Source organism: Galleria mellonella, unplaced genomic scaffold, assembly GCF_026898425.1.
Source record: "Galleria mellonella isolate WM207_F2 unplaced genomic scaffold, CSIRO_AGI_GalMel_v1 utg37, whole genome shotgun sequence".
NCBI classification, from domain to species: domain Eukaryota; kingdom Metazoa; phylum Arthropoda; class Insecta; order Lepidoptera; family Pyralidae; genus Galleria; species Galleria mellonella.
Genome location: NW_026442087.1, coordinates 2234829 through 2254647, shown reverse-complemented (window position 1 = coordinate 2254647; position 19819 = coordinate 2234829). Strand labels below are relative to the sequence as shown.

General features: G+C 34.5%; 1 protein-coding gene across 1 annotated transcript; it reads left to right on the top strand.

Annotated features, from left to right (window-relative positions):
• The first annotated feature begins 3046 nt into the window (after nucleotides 1-3046).
• On the top strand, nucleotides 3047-9188 carry LOC113515444 (zinc finger protein Elbow). The gene is made up of 2 exons (XM_026899652.3): nucleotides 3047-3324; nucleotides 7110-9188. The coding sequence occupies exons 1-2, from the start codon at nucleotides 3265-3267 to the stop codon at nucleotides 8316-8318; spliced, it is 1269 nt and encodes a 422-aa protein (XP_026755453.1). The 5' UTR covers nucleotides 3047-3264; the 3' UTR covers nucleotides 8319-9188.
• Nucleotides 9189-19819: the final 10631 nt, after the last annotated feature.

The following is a 19819-nucleotide window of genomic DNA, read 5'->3' as shown; positions in this document are numbered from 1 at the left end:
AGCGTGAAACGAGCTCTGTCGTTCCCGTGTATTGATGTTCAGCTGTTGTTTGAGATCTGAATGAGTTATTTTATTGTTTACTGTTGACTAAACAAAATATATACATTTACTTTTTATTCCAGTCAGTTGACCTATCCATGCCACATGGACAAAGGCGGGGGTAACAGTTAGTTTACTATTAGTTAAAATTTGAATATGGCAACACAATAAAAATTAATTAATTTATTCTCACGGCAACACTACACTATGACAAACAATATTGTACATACTTACAGTCAAGAAGCATTATCTTCTTTACTAGTCGGGTAACTACTGATGTGAAGCCCATACACAGACATAATATTTAATGGATGTAGTCAAACCAGGCTAAGGGCTGAATCGTGACTCGTGACGTAACCATTACGGCACTCAAATGGATTGCTCGTGCCCTAATGCTGAGTGACGATGCATTTTGGACTGATTGTAATGCATTGTTGGCGTTTGGCGGGTATGGGCATCATCAATCATTCTGCTTTAAAATAATGGGGTTCGTCTAGAATCTCTTGTGTCTATGTTTGACTTTGAAATGAAATATTTATTTGCTTTAAACAGACATTTGACATTATAAGGGCCATGTGACAAAACTTTTTGGCATCTGTTTAATTGCCTTAAAATTGTAGGCATGCAAATCTTTGTTTCATCAATGCTTTGTTTTGTTTGACGACCTTCGTTGCACAGAAGTCATGTATGCGAATTGTCCTGGTATTTTTTTTTATGGATGATAATGGAATGGTAACCCTGCCTGCGCTACCGGTATATACTAGTGGGGCACCAGTGACGGATGATTGGTGAGGATGAAAAGGCAGGTCAGTTAGCCCATCGTGACAAATTCAAAGATAAATTAATCTCGACGGTTTCCAGGGGGAACCGCGTGGAGGTCGACCTGATAAGGTATATTGATAGCGATGGGGACTAACCTCCCCATTACTAACAATCCCTTCCCTTTGAATTCTCGTTCGGGCGGATATAGAATGGGAACTTATCTAAATTAATAGTGTGTATTATTTTATTTTGGACGTGTGGTCCCGGCATAGAATAGGCCAACCCTTCCTATCCAGTGGGTGTAGTAAGACGCGGCAAAGGGAGAGCGAGGGATGGGCAGCAGCGTCCCTATTAAAACATCTCTAAAGCCCGAGTGCGGTTGCCAATCCGCCTGCCAAGCGTGTCAACTACTGGCAAAATCCCCCAAGGGGGAGGCTTATGTTCAGCAGTGGACAGTTAAAGGCTGATATGATGATAATGATGATGATAATGATGATGATAATTATTTTAAAAACTTATGAACTGTATTATATTATCTGTAGTATAGATAAATAAAATTATATATGTATATATATTTCTTATTGAACTGTCAAATATAAAATCATTAAACTAAATTTCTAATGTAAGTAGTATATTCATTTATTTTAACATTTATTATATGAGTAGATAGGTATTATATGTATTTATAGTGTATGTATATATGTAATATTTTATTATATATTTTAATATTTTATTTAACTGTATATTTGTTTATGTATTAATAGTTGGAGCACTTCAACTGCCCGCTAACGAAATGCTTTCTCACTGTATTGGGCTGACTGGAAGAGATCTCTGTCAGAGATAAGTCCCACCTTGCTCACAATTATTTTATATGTAACTTACAAGTGTAATAAAGAATATATATATATATATATATATATATATATATATATATATATATATATATATATATATATATATATATATAATAACTATTATACATAAAAACAATTCAACTGTCAATCGTTTTGTAATTTTTTTTTCGTTTGAGCTTAGAAGGCATGAACGGTCTGAATATTTGATCACCAGCTCTACCCCGCGGCTTCTCTCGCGTGAATATAAAATATTCTATGTACTAAATTAGGGTATAAATATAACCTACTCGTGTACTAAATTTCATGTTTTTTATACAACTGAGAATGGCAAACAAGCTGACGGCCTACCTGATGGAAAGTGGTAACCGTCGCCTATAGACATGAGCAGTACCATGGACATAACAGAGTATACTGTTTCGCCCATGATACCCCCCATGCGTTACCATTCCTGAGGACTCAGGTGTTATTCCTCCGTACCCAGTAAATTCACGCCATATCCCACCCTTTTCAAACCAAAACACAGCCATGCAAACACAACTGCTTCACGGTAGAAACACGAATGGGACAGAGGTACCCAAGCAATCGACTTTTGTACAAAGTCTCCCTCTGGTTAAAAAGTCATTCAAATCCATTCAGTAGTTTTTACCTGAAAAAGTAACAATTATCCATCCATCCGTAATTATAAAGTTTCGCATTTATTACAATAGGATAATAGAATTAACAATGGTACTGAAAATTCAACTATTTTACTATTCAAAACAATAAGCATAAGTATTTACCTTTAAAATAAACAGCAATGTCAAACACAAAGATGTGACAGTATAGTTAAGATAATAACTCTCATTCAGCAAAAGATACTCAAAGGATTATGGTACTTTAATAACCAAGCGTTATTTGGGGTAAGTAAACCATAAAACGGCCTATTCAAACTTATAAACTTACCCGGTGGTCCTTTGCGCTTAGACAAACACGAATTTTTAAAAAGCAAACCAAAAAATCCACCCGTAATGGGTATTTACGCAATGGTATTATCGAAAATCAAACAAAAGGCAATCGCTCATTTTAACAAACCATTATGTTGTCACAAAGGGAAATGAATTATACAACGACAAACGACAAATTGTGCTCACATGACCCACTAAAAACTCAATAAAACACCCACGCAACGACAATATCGAACTAAAATCATTCGCTCTCAAACGTATGCATCTCAGTCGACGCCTATAAGAGCGCGATGCATATTTTATATAATCCTTTCATCAGAACTCGTTCAAAGGAACCGCTTAGTAATTTTTCTCGAGTGCGAGCGAGACGGAACGCGACAAACGGGGTGTCAAACAGCGGTGGGGATAAGACAGCAAAGCTCCCGCAAAGTACACAAAATGCAAAAATGGCGCGGCGACGAGTGACAAGGTGTTAGGGAGGGGGGGACGGCTCGTCACGAAAGTCAGTCGACCGCCGACAGCCGCGCGTCATACACGTGTACGAGCTGTCTGCTCCGTGACCAGTGTCTTGTGAATGGGATGACGTGCTGACGAATAAAAATTTTGTGTTGTGCTGTGTGTGGATAATTGTTAAGCTGGAAAAGGATCAAGGATTGTGGAGCAACATGCTCACGTCAAGCAATCAATATTTGAGGCCGGATTACCTGTCACCGCTGCCGACAACGGTAGGTTTTGCTTATTTATCCAACGTTTAAATTAAGAATGTAGAGATAACATTTTTTAAATAAACTGAAGCAGAATATAAACAAATTAAAAAAGAAAGATTTATATAAATAAATCTGGATGCAATTTATTAAACATTATCTTATTTAACATTTGTTCTTTTTAAGGAATTTAAAAACAAAATATAAAACGGAATTCGAAATTCAAATGTTAAATGTAAAATTATCTTAAAAGCTGCCAGTACGTTGGCAACAAATTTTTTGTTACTTGAAAAATAATAAGGGACGACCAAAATTTATAATGTCATTTATAAATGTCGACATTTCATCAAAGATTTCAGAATTGTTCTTAGCATTTCGTGTAAAACATCCATCAATCTTCTTTCAATTATATAGTTTTTTTTTTTTTATTAATGAAAAGAACTTGAGTGGCAATTAAATCGAGTTATTCCACTATTATTGAAGGTATAATTAAAGCGTCGTAAACTGTGGTTAATTTACTTTGAATTGTAGATTATCCTACTACCTACACGGGCCGTAAATTATATTTGAAATTATACTAGAACGATTATAAGGTTTATGCAAGCAATGTCGTAAACTAACGATAATTAACGGATGCAAAGATATGCTAATATGTAATAAAATTAAATCTATTGCCTATTTAACGTTAGAAGAATAGAACACTTCATAAAGATTAAAATACTGTTTCGTAACAGAGTAACAAAGAAAAACTACTTTTCATAGCCTTTTCTTACTCGTGTCACGGAAAAAAACTTCAAAATTATATCTTACTTATTTTTGATTCTTAGCCATTTTCTTTTTTATTATAAATATTGATTAAACTCAACAGGTTTAACGATGCAAAGATCTTTTTTCAGTTACGTTATTATATAAAATTCAACGTTCATCAATGTCATTTTCTTTCAAAGCAAATCTTTTATTGGGAATTGTAAAAACTTGTCAAAAAAAATATACTAAAACAAAGTATTATAACAAAAATACGATATTAGAAACGCCGGCGGTAGTACTTGAACCATCTTTTATTAAATTGTAATTCAATTATTATACAATATTATATTATCAACAAATGCTACGTATGTAATGGCAGTATAATGGTTAACTAAATAAAAACATGTTTCATTAAAAATGACAAAAAAAATGTAGAAATTTTAATGATCTCGACTTTTCTATATTTTCGGCTTTCTATCAAATTAATAAAATATTACTATTTGAAATATCATAAACTACAATTATGTTTCTTATTTAAACAAATAATATAAAAATTAAAGAAAAGTATTCAAAATCAGAAATGACTAATAATTGACGTTAAATATATATATATATATATATATATATATATATATATATATATATATATATAATACTAAAAATTTCTATTTTGTAGTTTTCTAAAAACGTATTTGAAGAAAAACAAAACACTTTTACAATAAATACCCACAACTATTTGATAAAAATATATAATATATATATATATACAAGCATACGGCCCACCTGACGAACTGGTTACCGTTATGAACGCCTGCAATACCAGAATACCGCGCGTTGCCGACCCTTACCTTTTGAAGAACCCAATACTGTAGTCTCTTGGGAAATGGTGATAATGATGAGGTGTCAATGATTCAAACTTTATTACTTTAAATGTCAGTTTAAATCAGTGATTGTAGATAGATGAATTCTTCTATAATTGATTAGAAGTATTAAAAAATACAAACAAACATTCACAGTATTATTTTTATATTTCATCACTAAATAAAGTAATTGGCAAAAACATTAACAATTTAAATATTTAATTGTAACTTGTGACTAAATCTAATGTAACGAAACTGGTTAAAAAGAAAAAAAAACAAGTAATATACAAAACTCTATGAAATTGAATATAAACAACGAAATATCGAAGTATCAAAAAAGAGACCCTGCATTACCTGGGATATTCATGTCGCATGGGTATTTTTTACATAACTAGCTCTAAATATTCAAAAATAATAGTTTTTGATAATAGATATTGATTAAAAAAGAGACAAACTAGCTGGAGTAAGTTGTGATGGATAAATAACAGCTGAATGCATAATCAAGTCTGACAAAAAAAAAAATATATAATTCTCACTAAAAATAAAAACTACTAGATAAAGTATACAACATATTTGGCATCAGTAACTAGCACCTGTTAGTTTTATCAATTGCCAATTTTATACAAAATGTCTTAAAATACAAATATTTAAAATATTCTATAGTAAAAACAGTAAATAAATATTATGACAATAAATTCATGGAGATGTCGGTAGGAGCCGCCCTAAATGGACGTATGTTGACTAAATCGACCATGTGCTAAAGATGGGCCAAATCTTTAATTTGGACATTCTACAGCACTCCTACCCGTAACCGGGGAGCGTATTGGAATAGATTGATGAATGTGGAGGTAGTGAAAGAAGTCTTTTTGAATCAAACCATTTGACATTCCATCGTTTCTGCCTACCCTAATGGGAGACAGGCGCGACAGATATCTATGTATGCAAATTAGCCTATCTGTAAATATTTTTTAAAAGAAAATCGACATCTCTAAAAAGCAAAAAACTAAAGTAAATCAAATTAATATTAAACTGTAGTAGTTACTTTAACTTAGTTAAACAAAACTTTAAATCCCCATACAAATGGGGTTTAATTACAACAATCAACATACTTGAAAGGGAAAATGGCATGCATTTACAATTACATATTAGAGAACATTCACTATTTTTTTTTTTTATACCACTGAGGTGGCAAACTATTCTTGTTGGATTTAAAACAAGCTGTCAAATATTTCTATTTGCACCTATTTCGAAAATTATTAGATTCCTATTTTATTTAATGTAAGCTATGTCAGACTACTTACAAAATGAGTCACTATTATACATACGAACTGGGAGATGTTTAGGAGCTTTCCTCGACAGAATTTGCATATAACTTTGAGCATGTCTTTTAAATTAAATTTACATACTTTTAGTACACATTCTGGCTTCTTTTCTGTGTTTTTATTCCTTTCAGTTTAAATCCATTTTTATAATTACTTCTTCTCCTAAATAAATAAAATAATAATCTGACTTTATTACTTAATAATTTACCTAGTTAAGTATTAATAACTATACAAATTAACCAAATATCAAATTAAAATTAGAACCAATACATTAATTCAATCCATATCGCGTCATAAAAATTTTATTAACTGACATCATTATTAAAATTTATTACACTATTAAATTTACATGACGGAAATACCAATGTATGTACACATTCGAATCAAAAATACATAAATTAACATAAATTAAGATAATAAAAAATTGCTCTTTACATAAAATTGTTAATTAAATTAGCGGCAAACAAAAACAACAATTTTTTTCAGACGATGAATCGAACATATCTATATGACGAATGCAGTAAATTAAATGTATTCTTTATTAAAATATTTAACAATAATATCACCTTGTTATACCTTAATTATGTTTCGGGATCAAAAAGAGGTTTATAATTCTACAGTAATGAACACGACGTGACAACATGCCGCAAATTCAACAGCACAAATTGCCCTTTTCACTGCGAGATTACATCATGCGGGAGCCGAGTGAAATGTCAAGCGGGGCCGACGGCTGCCAGACGCGCGGATAATGGCGCGTCGGCCGCGTGATTGGACGCCCCCCACGTCCCGCCATGCCCTCCCGCGGTCCCTTTGTGGACCCGTCACTTGCAACCTCGACCCGACGTTTCATTTCATAAACTACCTCTCTTTGTTGCAGCTCGACGCGAAAAAGAGCCCGCTGGCGCTACTAGCGCAGACTTGCAGTGCTATCGGCGCGGATTCTCCGAACCCGAAGCTGATTTCTGCAGCGGAGAAAGCCAGCAAGAAGTACGACGAGAAATCGGTGATACACATGACGGACAACAAACCCAGCTTCAAGCCTTACGAATCGTGCCTAACAGCGAGAGAAAAGACTAGAACGCCAGAAGATAGAGCTTCAGTTGGCAATTCGCATTCAAAGACCCCGATATCGTCTAAAGGAAGTGCGTCAACCACTCCAGTTCAAGCGCGATGTGGAAGTAATCAGAGTTCGTCATCACAAAGGACGCCACCACCGGCTCATAGAAAAACTCCGTCCGAAAAATCGGATGAACGATCCAGTCCACTCCAAGACTCGCCAGTTCCGCTGAAGTCGAATTCAGATTCTACCAGCAGTTCATCTGCCTCCAAGTTACCGTTCACACCCACCTCCCTATCAACCAGTGCCGACACCAAAGAACATTCGACTTTCAAACCAAACATACCAGTTACATCATCGGCATTCCTTGGAGGATTACCCCCTACAGGATTTCCTCTTCCAATGGACTTAATGACCAGTAGTTTGATGGCTGCACAACATCATGCTCTCAAAAATGGGCTCAATCCATATCTTGCTTATGCAAGGATGAAAGCACCAGGAAGCGATCTAGGCATTTGCAGAGATCCGTATTGTACGGGTTGTTCTTTAAGTTCACATTTGCTCAAGTCTGCAGTGTGTCCCGCTGGGTGCGCGCAATGTGATCATGCCAAAACGCCTTTCCCATTACCAACTGGGCATCCGGCTGCAGCTGCATATGCACATGCTCAATTAGCTGCTCTGGCTGCAGCCTCACAGCTGCCTTTTGTATGCAGTTGGATGGCAGGAGATTCGGCTTACTGTGGCAAAAGATTCGCGACCTCGGAAGAGTTACTGCAACATTTAAGATCTCATACCGCGAGTGGCGAATCTAGTCCTAGTTTATCTATGCTCAGCGCAACGCATCCGTTGTTACAAAGGACATATCCGACACCGCCTTTGTCCCCACTGACGCCAAGATTCCATCCGTACAGTAAGCCGTCTCACTTAGTGTCGTCACCTCCGCTGCCGTTCCCACTGCCACCGCACCCATCGCTGGCAGCGTACTTCCCGTCGTACCCGTTATTCGGGCCACGGCCACTGCACCCTTGAGGACCGTCGGCGCTCCACGCACAGAAGAAGGGGGGCGCCGAGAACTAACGCCCATGCCAAAAGGACTTTCGGAACCGGATAGTGTAAATATATGTTAGTTTAGTCCGGATTTCTAGTCGGCTCATATCATCGACGGACGTGTAAGCCCGGTAGGGCCGCGACAGCTGTGATCTCTCGTAAATAATATTTAGTGCACTGAATACTGTGAGCTCATCTTCAAGCTTGCCCGCCACGGCGGACTTTAATTTTCTAGTTAGTCTAACGAAATTTTTATGTACCAAATCTATAGATTGTAATTTAAATAATGTTTAAGTTGTTGCAGTTAGAATGGATTGTTAAACTGTGTTTGTATTTTTTAAACTGAATATTATTGACCGCGCGTTATTTGGATTCATCGGCATTACATATCTATGTAATTTATATATAATTAGGAGCTATATTTTATGACTGAACGACAATTGTCACGTAGTGGGCCCTTCAAGAGGAAAATGTTACCGCAACTTTAATAATTACTCATTGTTTTTTTTTTTTTTAATTCTCTATTGCTACATTTTTTTCGTAATCGAGCCGTTAAGATCTTAGTAGAATCTCGTAAATGTTATTTTTTTTTTTTTTGTTTTGATATTAACATAGTATTTCTTGCAAAACAGGCACTTTATTATGTGTTGTGAACGAATAAATCACTGTCATAGCATACACACTCGAAAGCTAAATAATGTTATTACAAAGATAAAATGTGAGCGAAACGTACTCGCATATAATTAAAAAAAAAAATTACACTTGCATAATTATCTGCAATTGATACCTGTTGACATAATGTTGTTATAAAGGACATAAAATGAAATAATATACGTAAATATTTAATTTCAATGTACCGTTTTTAATTTCAACACCTGTTCCAAAACCAAACTACTCAAAATGGAATTGATACTAAAAAAAAAAAATACATACTATTACATACTATACTTCAATTTATATTTATTTAAACTTTATTGACCAATAAAATGTGATACAAAAGGCGAGCTTAATGCTACAAGCATTCTCTACCAGTCAACCTTTAGAATGTGCAGAGATACTTGATGGCAGTTTAAAAAATAAAATTATTTATAATTTAGTATAAGATGGGAATTTACATACAAGAAATTACACACAACAATTACAACAACAGATTACAACAATTACAGAAATTACATACGTTTCGCCATTTCCTTACGCTTTTACGAGAAATGTATTTTTTTTTTTTATTGTATGAAAATGGAGTGGTAACCCCGCCTGCGCTAATGGGATACGCTGGCGGGGTATCTAATCTGATACCACTGAAAAAGTGATCGATGAGGATGAAAACAGAATTGTTCTTAAAGATTCAAATAAAATTTTGTATTATTTAATTTCATCATGATGAATTCATCAGGAATTAATCATGATAGTTTCCGGGGGAACCGCGAGTTAGGTAAATGATAAACTGGTTGGGTATATATATATATATATATATATATATATATATATATATATATATATATATATATATATATATATATATATATATATATATATATATGTGATTTCAATCCCTTTCCCCCCGGAAAGTTCGTATAAAAGTGTTCTGGAATGCGAGAAATGTATTTGAGAATGATACGAGGATAATAATGAATAAAGGTGCTATTAAAAAAGAAACCTCAGGCTGTAATAACATATGATGTAGGTAGGACAAGTCGAGAAACGGTTCTTGTGAAACGAAACAGTATCAAAATATTTTTGTTTAGCTGTCTACGAAACATTACTTCGTAAACAATTACAAGACCGATCAAGTCCTTTATGATAGTATCTAATCTGATACTATATGACTACTGGAAAAAGTCCTTTCAATTCTAACAAAATCAATTGGATGGAATAACAATAGAATTGTTCTTAAAGATTCAAATTTGTTGATTAAAATTTTGTATTATTTAATTTCCTTTACTTATTTTAGATAACTTGGATCCATTTTTATTAGTAAGTGTACTTAAAACTATGTTAATACTTAATCACTTATAATGATCTAGTCCTCTCGGTAGGCATTCTCACGACACGTTCAGTTAGTAAATGTTTTTTTTGTATAAACAAATAAATTTATTCATATATATATATATATATATATATATATATATATATATATATATATATATATATATATATATATATATATATATATATATATATATATATATATATATATATATATATATATATATATATATATATATATATAAGTACAAATTATGCGAAATATATGTTTCTTTTTTTAATTATATCATTTGTATGCGCAAACAACATTAAAAGTACAAAGCAGTAACATCAATTTAAGACGATTAACTTGTCGTCACGGTTAATTCGTTTAGTCTAGACACACGAGGACAAATTTAATGGTGTCGTTGTAACGACATATTATTATATACATATATCATACATATATAATAATAGCCACGAAAATTATCATTAACGGTGTCACTTCGATTATCATAAGTGTTAATCGAAGCACGGTACTATATCGATCAATTTTATACAGAGTTAAAAAAAAGGTTTTTAATTCGTGGGAATCTTATTTTTTAAATTATTTTGTATATACATTCCCCGATTACTCGAAGACGCATGGACCGATTTGGAAAATTCTTTTTTTTTTTGTTTGAAAAGATATACTTTTAAATTAGTCTCATCGAAATTTTGACAAATTCATTTTAATAGTTTAGTTTTTAAATCAATAATTAAAACTTAACTATAAATTTCTAATCTGTAAGTATGACCTTTGAGATAAACAAAAAATCAAATCGGTTTATAATTGACAACTTATTAGGATGAGGTAACAAACATAAAAAAAATACAATTGAATTGAGAAACTTTTCTTTTTTTTTTTTTATTCAACTTAGAATGGCAAACAAGCTGGCGGCCCACCTGATGGAGAGTGGTAACTGTCGCCTATAGACATGAGCAGTACCATGGACATAACAGAGTTTTAAAGTCGGTTAAAAAGAACCCATGGTTTAGATCAAAGTTAACTAAAAGTGGGCCAATTTGTTTAGACAATTAGTTGACAATTATAACTACAACATTCATGCTATGTAATTTATCACGGTAGATTATCTCAAAGGGTATATATTTTTTCTGGGCTATGAGTCAAGCGCGCGCGGTAATTAGGTCCACTTCGGCTTCCACGATAATAAATTATGAGCAATTTATATGTCTGTCCGTCGCCATAGATCACGGGTTGCAGTACATTTACTAGCGTTGAAATATTATGAGCAATAGTCGGGTAAAACCACCATTTGTTGACACCTACGTGTGTGTATTCTTAATTCAGTTATTTACGATTATTGTACAGATGTCGCGCGTTGCAATGAATTTACAATTTATATTGTTGGTAACGGTCGTAAATCACAGGTTTGAAGTGTCCGGTGTCGGTGTGTTAATTGCTGGGAAGGAACGGATTGAGTTATTCAACGACTTTTTTTTTTGTTTATAACCGATTCTAGATTCTATATATATATATATATATATATATATATATATATATATATATATATATATATATATATATATATATATATATATACTGGTCTATGAAAAATTTGTTGAAAATCTGTTATCCAAAAAATAATATTGCATAACAGACTTTTAACATATTCGAAAATAGATATCCGACCGATATGAGCGATATTGACATAGGTGACGACCTGTTATCCGGCATCAATGTTCAGAGGTACCCAATATACAGATATCGGATCGACATACATATTATCTATACCTAGTTTTTACAGACAAATAAAATATAGTTTTTTATTTATTCATTAAAAATAATTACAACATTACGACAGCAAAATCAGTATTATAAACCTAGTGTGGTAACACAAAATTATAATAAAGGTATTTAACCCGACTCCAAATATTTCTGAGCCGCTTCCAATATCGGTAGGCTACTACTAAGTATATCAATGATGTATATAATATTATTTAATAACCGTACTGCGTTTTTTTTTTTTACAACACAGTGGGCAAGCGAGCATGCGGCTCACCTGATGGTAAGTGACTACCGCCGCCCATGATCACCCACAACACCAGCGGCATTAAGGGAGCGTGCTGAAGTAAGCTAGTTCTGACTGGACATACATTAATGGAACTATATATTGAGGATCTCAGATATTATAGAAAAAACCGAATCATCTTTAATTCTAAACCGATTTTGAGAACTTTTTACAAACTTTATTAGTGTATTGATCTCTTAAAACATTTACATATACCGATCACGAACAAAATCGCGAGCAAAATATAGCAAATTACTGTTAAAAACATTATGATCACAATAAGTTTCTTTATTGCGACTACTATTCAGTATCTAATCCACTTTCAACTGTCTAACAAGTTAAGAATTGATCGAATTATACCCAAGTCCCCCGCGAGAGTTCATTTACCTTACTAACCCATATTTCAGTTCGGAAAATTGTCGACAGAAATTTATAACGCTCGCCAGTAATTGCTGAATTAGTTATAACTCTAGGAATAAATTATGGATAGAGCAGATATGAAGACAAAAATACGTCCGAATTTATTTTTATATAATTCATTCACTGTTTAACACGGTATTATTTTTTATTTTCGTTCCTGGGGATCTACCACAAATAAAATTCCGAATTTTCGAACACAATTTCATGTTTTGGTTCATACCAAAATCGGCTTACTAACAGGTCGACCACCATGCGGTTTCCTCTGAAAACCATCCTGGTTACCATTAATTTTAGTAGAATTCGTCATGATGGGCTAGCTAATCTACTTTCATCGGGGAAAAAGGGATTGTTAGTAATGGAGACTGAGAATCCCATTGTTAGCAATATACCCAACCAGGCCGACCTCCTCGCGGTTCCCCCTGGAAACTATCATGGTTAATTCTTAATGAATTCATCATGATGGGCTAGCTGGCCTGTTTTCATTCTCATCTATCACCCTTCACTGGTTAGCGCAGACGGGGTTACCATACCATTATCACCCATTAAAAAACCCACGCAAACTGGTTTAATTACCTACCAGATATTGAAATAAAGGACGCCGTATCGTTACATTTTATTATTTTACAACCTTCAAAAAGCCCATTTTCTTAATCTTTAAAATCCTTTATACGTTTATTTATGGGTGTTAACATAGTAACATAAAGTGAATTGAAATTGCACCTAACCACTCATCCAGCAGACGTCGTTTACGTGCCGCTCCTGATAACCGCCATTCAAAGGGACCGCCGCTTTGATCTCGCCGCTCGCCGCCATGACACCGCGACCGTCGGCAAAAAATTACATTTTAGTTTTTAGTTACTAATTGTTTGTTTGTAGAAAAAAAATCGACAATTCGCTAATAATTGGATCGTTAATGTGATTTATGTGTCGGATGCAAAAATATTTAAATATTAAAGGTCAAACAAAGGTCAGTTTGTGATATTTAAAATTTACGTCTATTGCAGTAAGCGGAATGATTAATTTATTATCAATCAATAATGGTTTAAATGATGATAAATTAAGACGCTTTGATCAATTTTAATTACGTCTTAAAAAATAAATAAAGTGGAATTGATAACTTTTTGAAAATTGATTAATTATTTACGTCGGCTTTACTCACTTTTTAAATTCGGGCATGTCTAACTAATTTGTTAGTAGTTTTATTACTAGTTTGAAAATTTGTTAATTTTAAACTTTCGCGTTGTTTAGATAGATAGATAGATACTCTTTATTGTTACCTCCAAAAGATTACAATAGTAAACTTATTATAAATATAAATAATTACAAGTAATAATCACAATGAGAAAACAATGGGCGGTCTTATCGCTAAAAATGATCTCTTCCAGGCAACCTTTGAATGGAGAGAAGTAATTATAAACAGTTTGATCCGAGGCTCGATGAAATTCTATTATTTCGTAATATAGAGATATGATACATGTAATAATGTAAAATATATATCCCTACTCATTATATACACTTATATACTATTATATATATACATATTTTAAATTTATATGTTTACATATATTTTAAATATACTATCAGGATTTGATACAACGTAGGTATATAATATTTACCTGTGCAAAAAAATATTTCGTCGCGTTAAGTTCCAATAGTGTATTTAAAATATAGTTTGAAAATTGTTTAAATTTTTTTATTAACTTCCAAAAGGAGATTTTCAATTTGTCTGTCATTTTCGTGACTATAATTTTTTTTTATATAACTATGAATGGCAAACAAGCTGACGGCCCACCTGATGGAAAGTGGTAACCGTCGCCTGTAGACATGAGCAGCACCATGGACGTAACAGAGTATAAATAAAATAATGTCTATATTATTGCAAACGGTTGTTTAACCGTTGTCTGAAACAACGATGGTTAAAAAATACCTTTAAATCTAGGAAAATAATCACGTCCACTTAACAGTGTCATAGATTGTTGGGAACACGACGTATTATAAACTGAATATCAATTGAAACTATTTATATTCAAACAAATGGTGCCCGCCGAGAGATATATCAACGGTACCTACAAACTAGACATCGAATTTGCTTATCGGCGATCTCGATAGGTTTCTAGTAGTGATTGGAATATAGTAAAGATGCAAGCAACTACAGTCTATTTTTTTATAGAATGGCAAACAAGCTGACAGCCCACCTGATGGAAAGTGGTAACCGTCGCTTATAGACATGACTTAAAAGAGTATACCATTTCTTCCATGGTTTCGCCCGTGCGTTGCCACTCCTGAAGACTCAGGTGTTATTCCTCTGTACCCTATAAATTCACCAACATATCCCACCCTTCAAATCGAAACACAACCATGCAAACACAACTGCTTCACGGTTGAAACACGAATGGGACAGAGGTATCCAAGCAATCGACTTTTGTACAAAGTCTCCCTCTGGTCTCCTTCACCGAGATGGTAAGCGTTTACCGTAGCCTAATTATTAAGAGGTGTATTACAGAAAGCGTTTTAAATTATTTCCTACCTTCATGTCCTTATGTCATATGATTTGTTGAATTGATTTATGTCCAAAAAAAAAAAAGCAGAATTATCTGAACTCGAGATCCATATAAACTGAATGTCTTCTTCATATAAATATGATCTTGTGAACAATAATAACTCCTCGGGCTTCGTCTGATTTACCGTGAACGAATTAGTTCGTACTCACCAGCCGCATGACGAATATACTCGCTCCAATCGTTAACGCGTGACTTCGTTCACTTGCACTATTACAAGTATAATATAAAACCCGGCCAACATCTACAATTCGCCCATAAAGCGATAAGAGCGACGTTAAATAAACCGTTGTAATCGCATTTTATGTGGAATTATGCCAGCCATAATAGAAACTTTATTGTGATTTAACGTAAAACGGTGTGTGCTAAACGTTTTGTAACTATTGTTAAGTTTTTTTTTTATTTTTCATCCAACTTACAATGGCAAACAAGCTGACGACCTACCTGATGGAAAGTGGTAACCGTCGCCTATAGACATGAGCAGTACCATGGACATAACAGAGTATACTTTTGGATCTTTTGGAGGAAACAATAAATATCTATCTATACTGTTTCGTCCATTATACCCCCTATGCGTTGCCATTCCTGAGAACTAAAATTATTCCTCTATACCCTGTAAATTCACTACTGTATCCCACCCTTCAAACCGAAACACAATTTGAATCTTTTATTTTTTAAAGCTAATTCCAAACCTTTTACTGGCATAACAGAAACCAAGTAATGATTCTAGCAATTTAGGCTTTGCGTCGATAGGTCAGTTAGCCACGATGAACCTTTTTATATCTTATTGCCCATTATTAAACTTTCAAAGAATGAGTCATCATAATCAACGACACGATACGACAATATAACCTTCAAGAAAAGAGCATATTCCTTTTTAAAAGGCCGGCAGCACACCTGCAATGCCGTTGGTGTTATGAGTGATCATGGGCGGCGGTAGTCACCATCAGGTGAGCCGCATGCTCGTTTGCCCCGTGTGTTGTAAAAAAGTCGTATAAGCTGTTAACTATCCACTACTGAACAAAGACTCCTTAAGAGGGGTTTTGTCAATAGTTGCCACGCTTGGTAGACGAATTTGCAACCGCAGTTAGGCTTTGGTGATGTTTTAAGAGGGATGAAATTGTAATTGAAAACATTTATTTGCTGGAATAAGGTACATTTTTATAGGTGTTACTTTACAAGAAAAATAGTCCAATCTTATTCTGCCACACTGTGGGCGTGCAAATATAAAAACTTATTAAAGAAAAAATTAAAATAATCTTATCATACTAACATTCGCAATAATATTTTGTCACTTTTTTGTCACTTGATGCTCCTGTTGTATGCTGATGATGTATGGGAAAGGAAGGTGCAATGTGGTCTCAGCTTAGAATGCTGACTACCCACTACTTCTTCTACTTTTTGTTACTAACCTTGCTGTTTGTTAGCTTTAGACAAATATGAAGGTTACTGTACAAAGTAAAGTTATTTGAACTTGCACAAGATCCAAACTATGCTAAGTTTTTTGGCATGCATCCAATCAGTTCTGCCTGATTTCTGCACGAATAGGCTAATTAGACAAACCGATACGAACATTGTACAAGTATAGAAAAGTCATATTACATGGGTACCTAAGTCCTCTGAGTTACTGCCGTTAAAGAGCTGAACTTGCGCAGCCAAAGAGTGGAATATGGCACTAATCAAAGAGTACTGAGGGTTGCCTCAGTACTCTTTGATTAGTGCCTTAACGCTCAGGTATAGAAACCCGTTAGAAGTACCTGGACCTAATAGTTTCTTCTGTAATATCCTTATTACTACTCATGGCTGTATTGCCGTGTTTCCGGCATAGAATAGGCCACCTCTTCCTTTCCCGTGGGTATCGTAAGAGGTAAGGGAGGGCGAGGGATGGGCAACAGCGTATCTCTTAAAACACCTCTAAAGCCTAACTGCGGTTACCGAATCGCCTACCAGACGTGGAAACTACTGGCAAAATCCCCAATGGGAAAACTTATCCTCAGCAGTGGACAGTTAAAGGCTGGTATAATGATTCATAGCTATAAGGTATAATTATCACTTCCCATCAGGCGAGCCGTCAGCTACCTTGTAATCCAAAGTTGGATAAAAGAAAAAAGAATCAGAGTAACAAATTGTGTGTCCAAGCTGACATTTTTATTTATACGAGCTAACGGCATTGAAGGAGCAAGGGCTTTTAATAATGTCTGTGTTAACTCATCGCCTGATACGATTCCTGACTAGTGGGGCGGGTACAGTCAAAGCCAATATTATCTGAAGTGGCAGTATAAGGCAATAAGCAGATAAGCATCGCACAGTCGAGTGGAAGAGTGATTAACGTTGGCTCCTCGCGCGCTACTTTGACGGTGCACGCGTCGTCGGCTCCGATTAACGTATGGCCACTGACACACGGCACTTTATTTTTATTTATATTTATACGCCGCTGATGTTACTTTGATAAAAGGTAATATTTTACATTAACATTTATATTCTTGTGAAGTCCGAGATTTATTGGAAGTTAAAATGAAACTATGTAAGAGCAAAATCAAATAAAGTTTTATTGTTCAGATACGTTCGACTACTAAATTGGACTAGAACAGTATCGAATAGATGTTATTAGCTGGTTTTGTTGGTATCTACTAGATAGACGTATATGGGTATCAACGATTTATGTTATGAAATGGTAACACATGCTAATCTGAAGGGTGAAATAGTGCAACATCCTCAGGAATGGCAACGCATGGGGGTATCGTGGGCGAAACAGTATACTCTGTTATATCCATGGTACTGCTCATGTCTACGGTACCACTTTCCATCAGGTGGGCTGTCAGCTTGTTTGCCAATCTAAGTTGTATAAAAAAACATCAGATGCAAGAGGCAAGAGAATGGCATTACTAGAAGAATATAAATTATTTCAATAATGAATGAATGAGAATACTTTATTTGCATTATACAATATAGAAAATAAACAAGACAATTAATAAATGTAACGATAAAATTGTATAAGTACAGTGAGGCGGTCTTATTGCTGAGAGCAATCTTTTGAAGACAACCTTAGGGTAAAGGACTAATTGTTGTACAAGTAGGTATGACAGTACTAATTTACTAGTTATAATTAATAATTGTTTATCACAAATAAATCATTGTCTTACAAGCACTATAATATTACACACGTGCCTAATAGCTGTATTTTAAATCCTATAACCATCGTAAAGAAAAAATGGTTTATCAAATGTACAAAGTTTTTTTCAACTCTGACTGGTAGTTCTATTAGATTAGCGTATTCAAACAAAAAAAAAAGCTTAAGTTATGTTTTGCCATCCAAATATAATCTAGACCAATTGAAGGCAAATGTAAACTGGCTACTCGTGAGCGCTCGAGCTCCATTTTAGACCAAATCATCGCTTTCCATCAGGCGAGATCGTGATCAATAGCGGGAGCCTTCAATATTAAAAAAAGATAAGGAAAATCAAAATATTAAACCGCATTAAAATCTAGTTATCTTCATGAAGTATTTGAATATCTAAAGAGATAAATGAAGAAATCATTTGTCTCTATTAATGATTATTACTCCAATGACAGTCCTTAATAACTGGGGGGAAAGGGATTGTTAGTGATGGAGACTAAAAATCCCATTGCTAACAATATGCCCAACCAGGTCGACCTCCTCGCGGTTCTCCCTGGAAACTATCATGGTTAATTGCTTGTAAATTCATCGTGATGGGCTAACTGGCCTGTTTTCATTCTCATCTATCACCCTTCACTGGTTCTCCGCCAGCGTATCCCGTTAGCGCAAGCGGAGTTACCATTCCATTTTCACCCATCAAAAAAAAAGACCTTAATAACTATTTGTAGAATTGTAAAAGAAGGAGATACAAAAAGGCACATATAATATATCGTCGTTGTGCAGTGAAAATTCATCAATTACAAAAAAACAGATTCTGAGAATAATCGCAGGGACTGTTAGTAATGGGGTCTAACTGACCCATTGCTAGCAATACACCCTATCAGGTCGACCTCCACGCGGTTCCCCCCGGAAACCATCGTGGTTAATTCTAGTGAAATTCGTCACGATGGGCTAACTGACCTGCTTTTTCATTATTTACCTATCATCCCTCACTCGTGCCTCGCCAGCGTATACCGTTAGCGTAGGAGGGGTTACCATTCCAATATCGCCCATTAAAAAAAATCTTTAAGTCCATTTTACTATTTATTTTTCCAACCCTAGGCTTATCCCAAAATACCCACACATGAAAGTGGCAACACGATAAAAATAAACTATTACCAGTGTTCGCACAAAATAAACATATTTATTAAAGAAAATCCAAACATACTGTTTTCAAACGGGCGTCGGTGAAATTGTGAGTTACATTGTGTAAACATTAACAATGTTGGAATCCATTAGATGAAGACGTAAGTGGACGTTTCATCTGGACGGACGGACTGACAAACAAGCGCCGTGATTAGTTGTGGACAT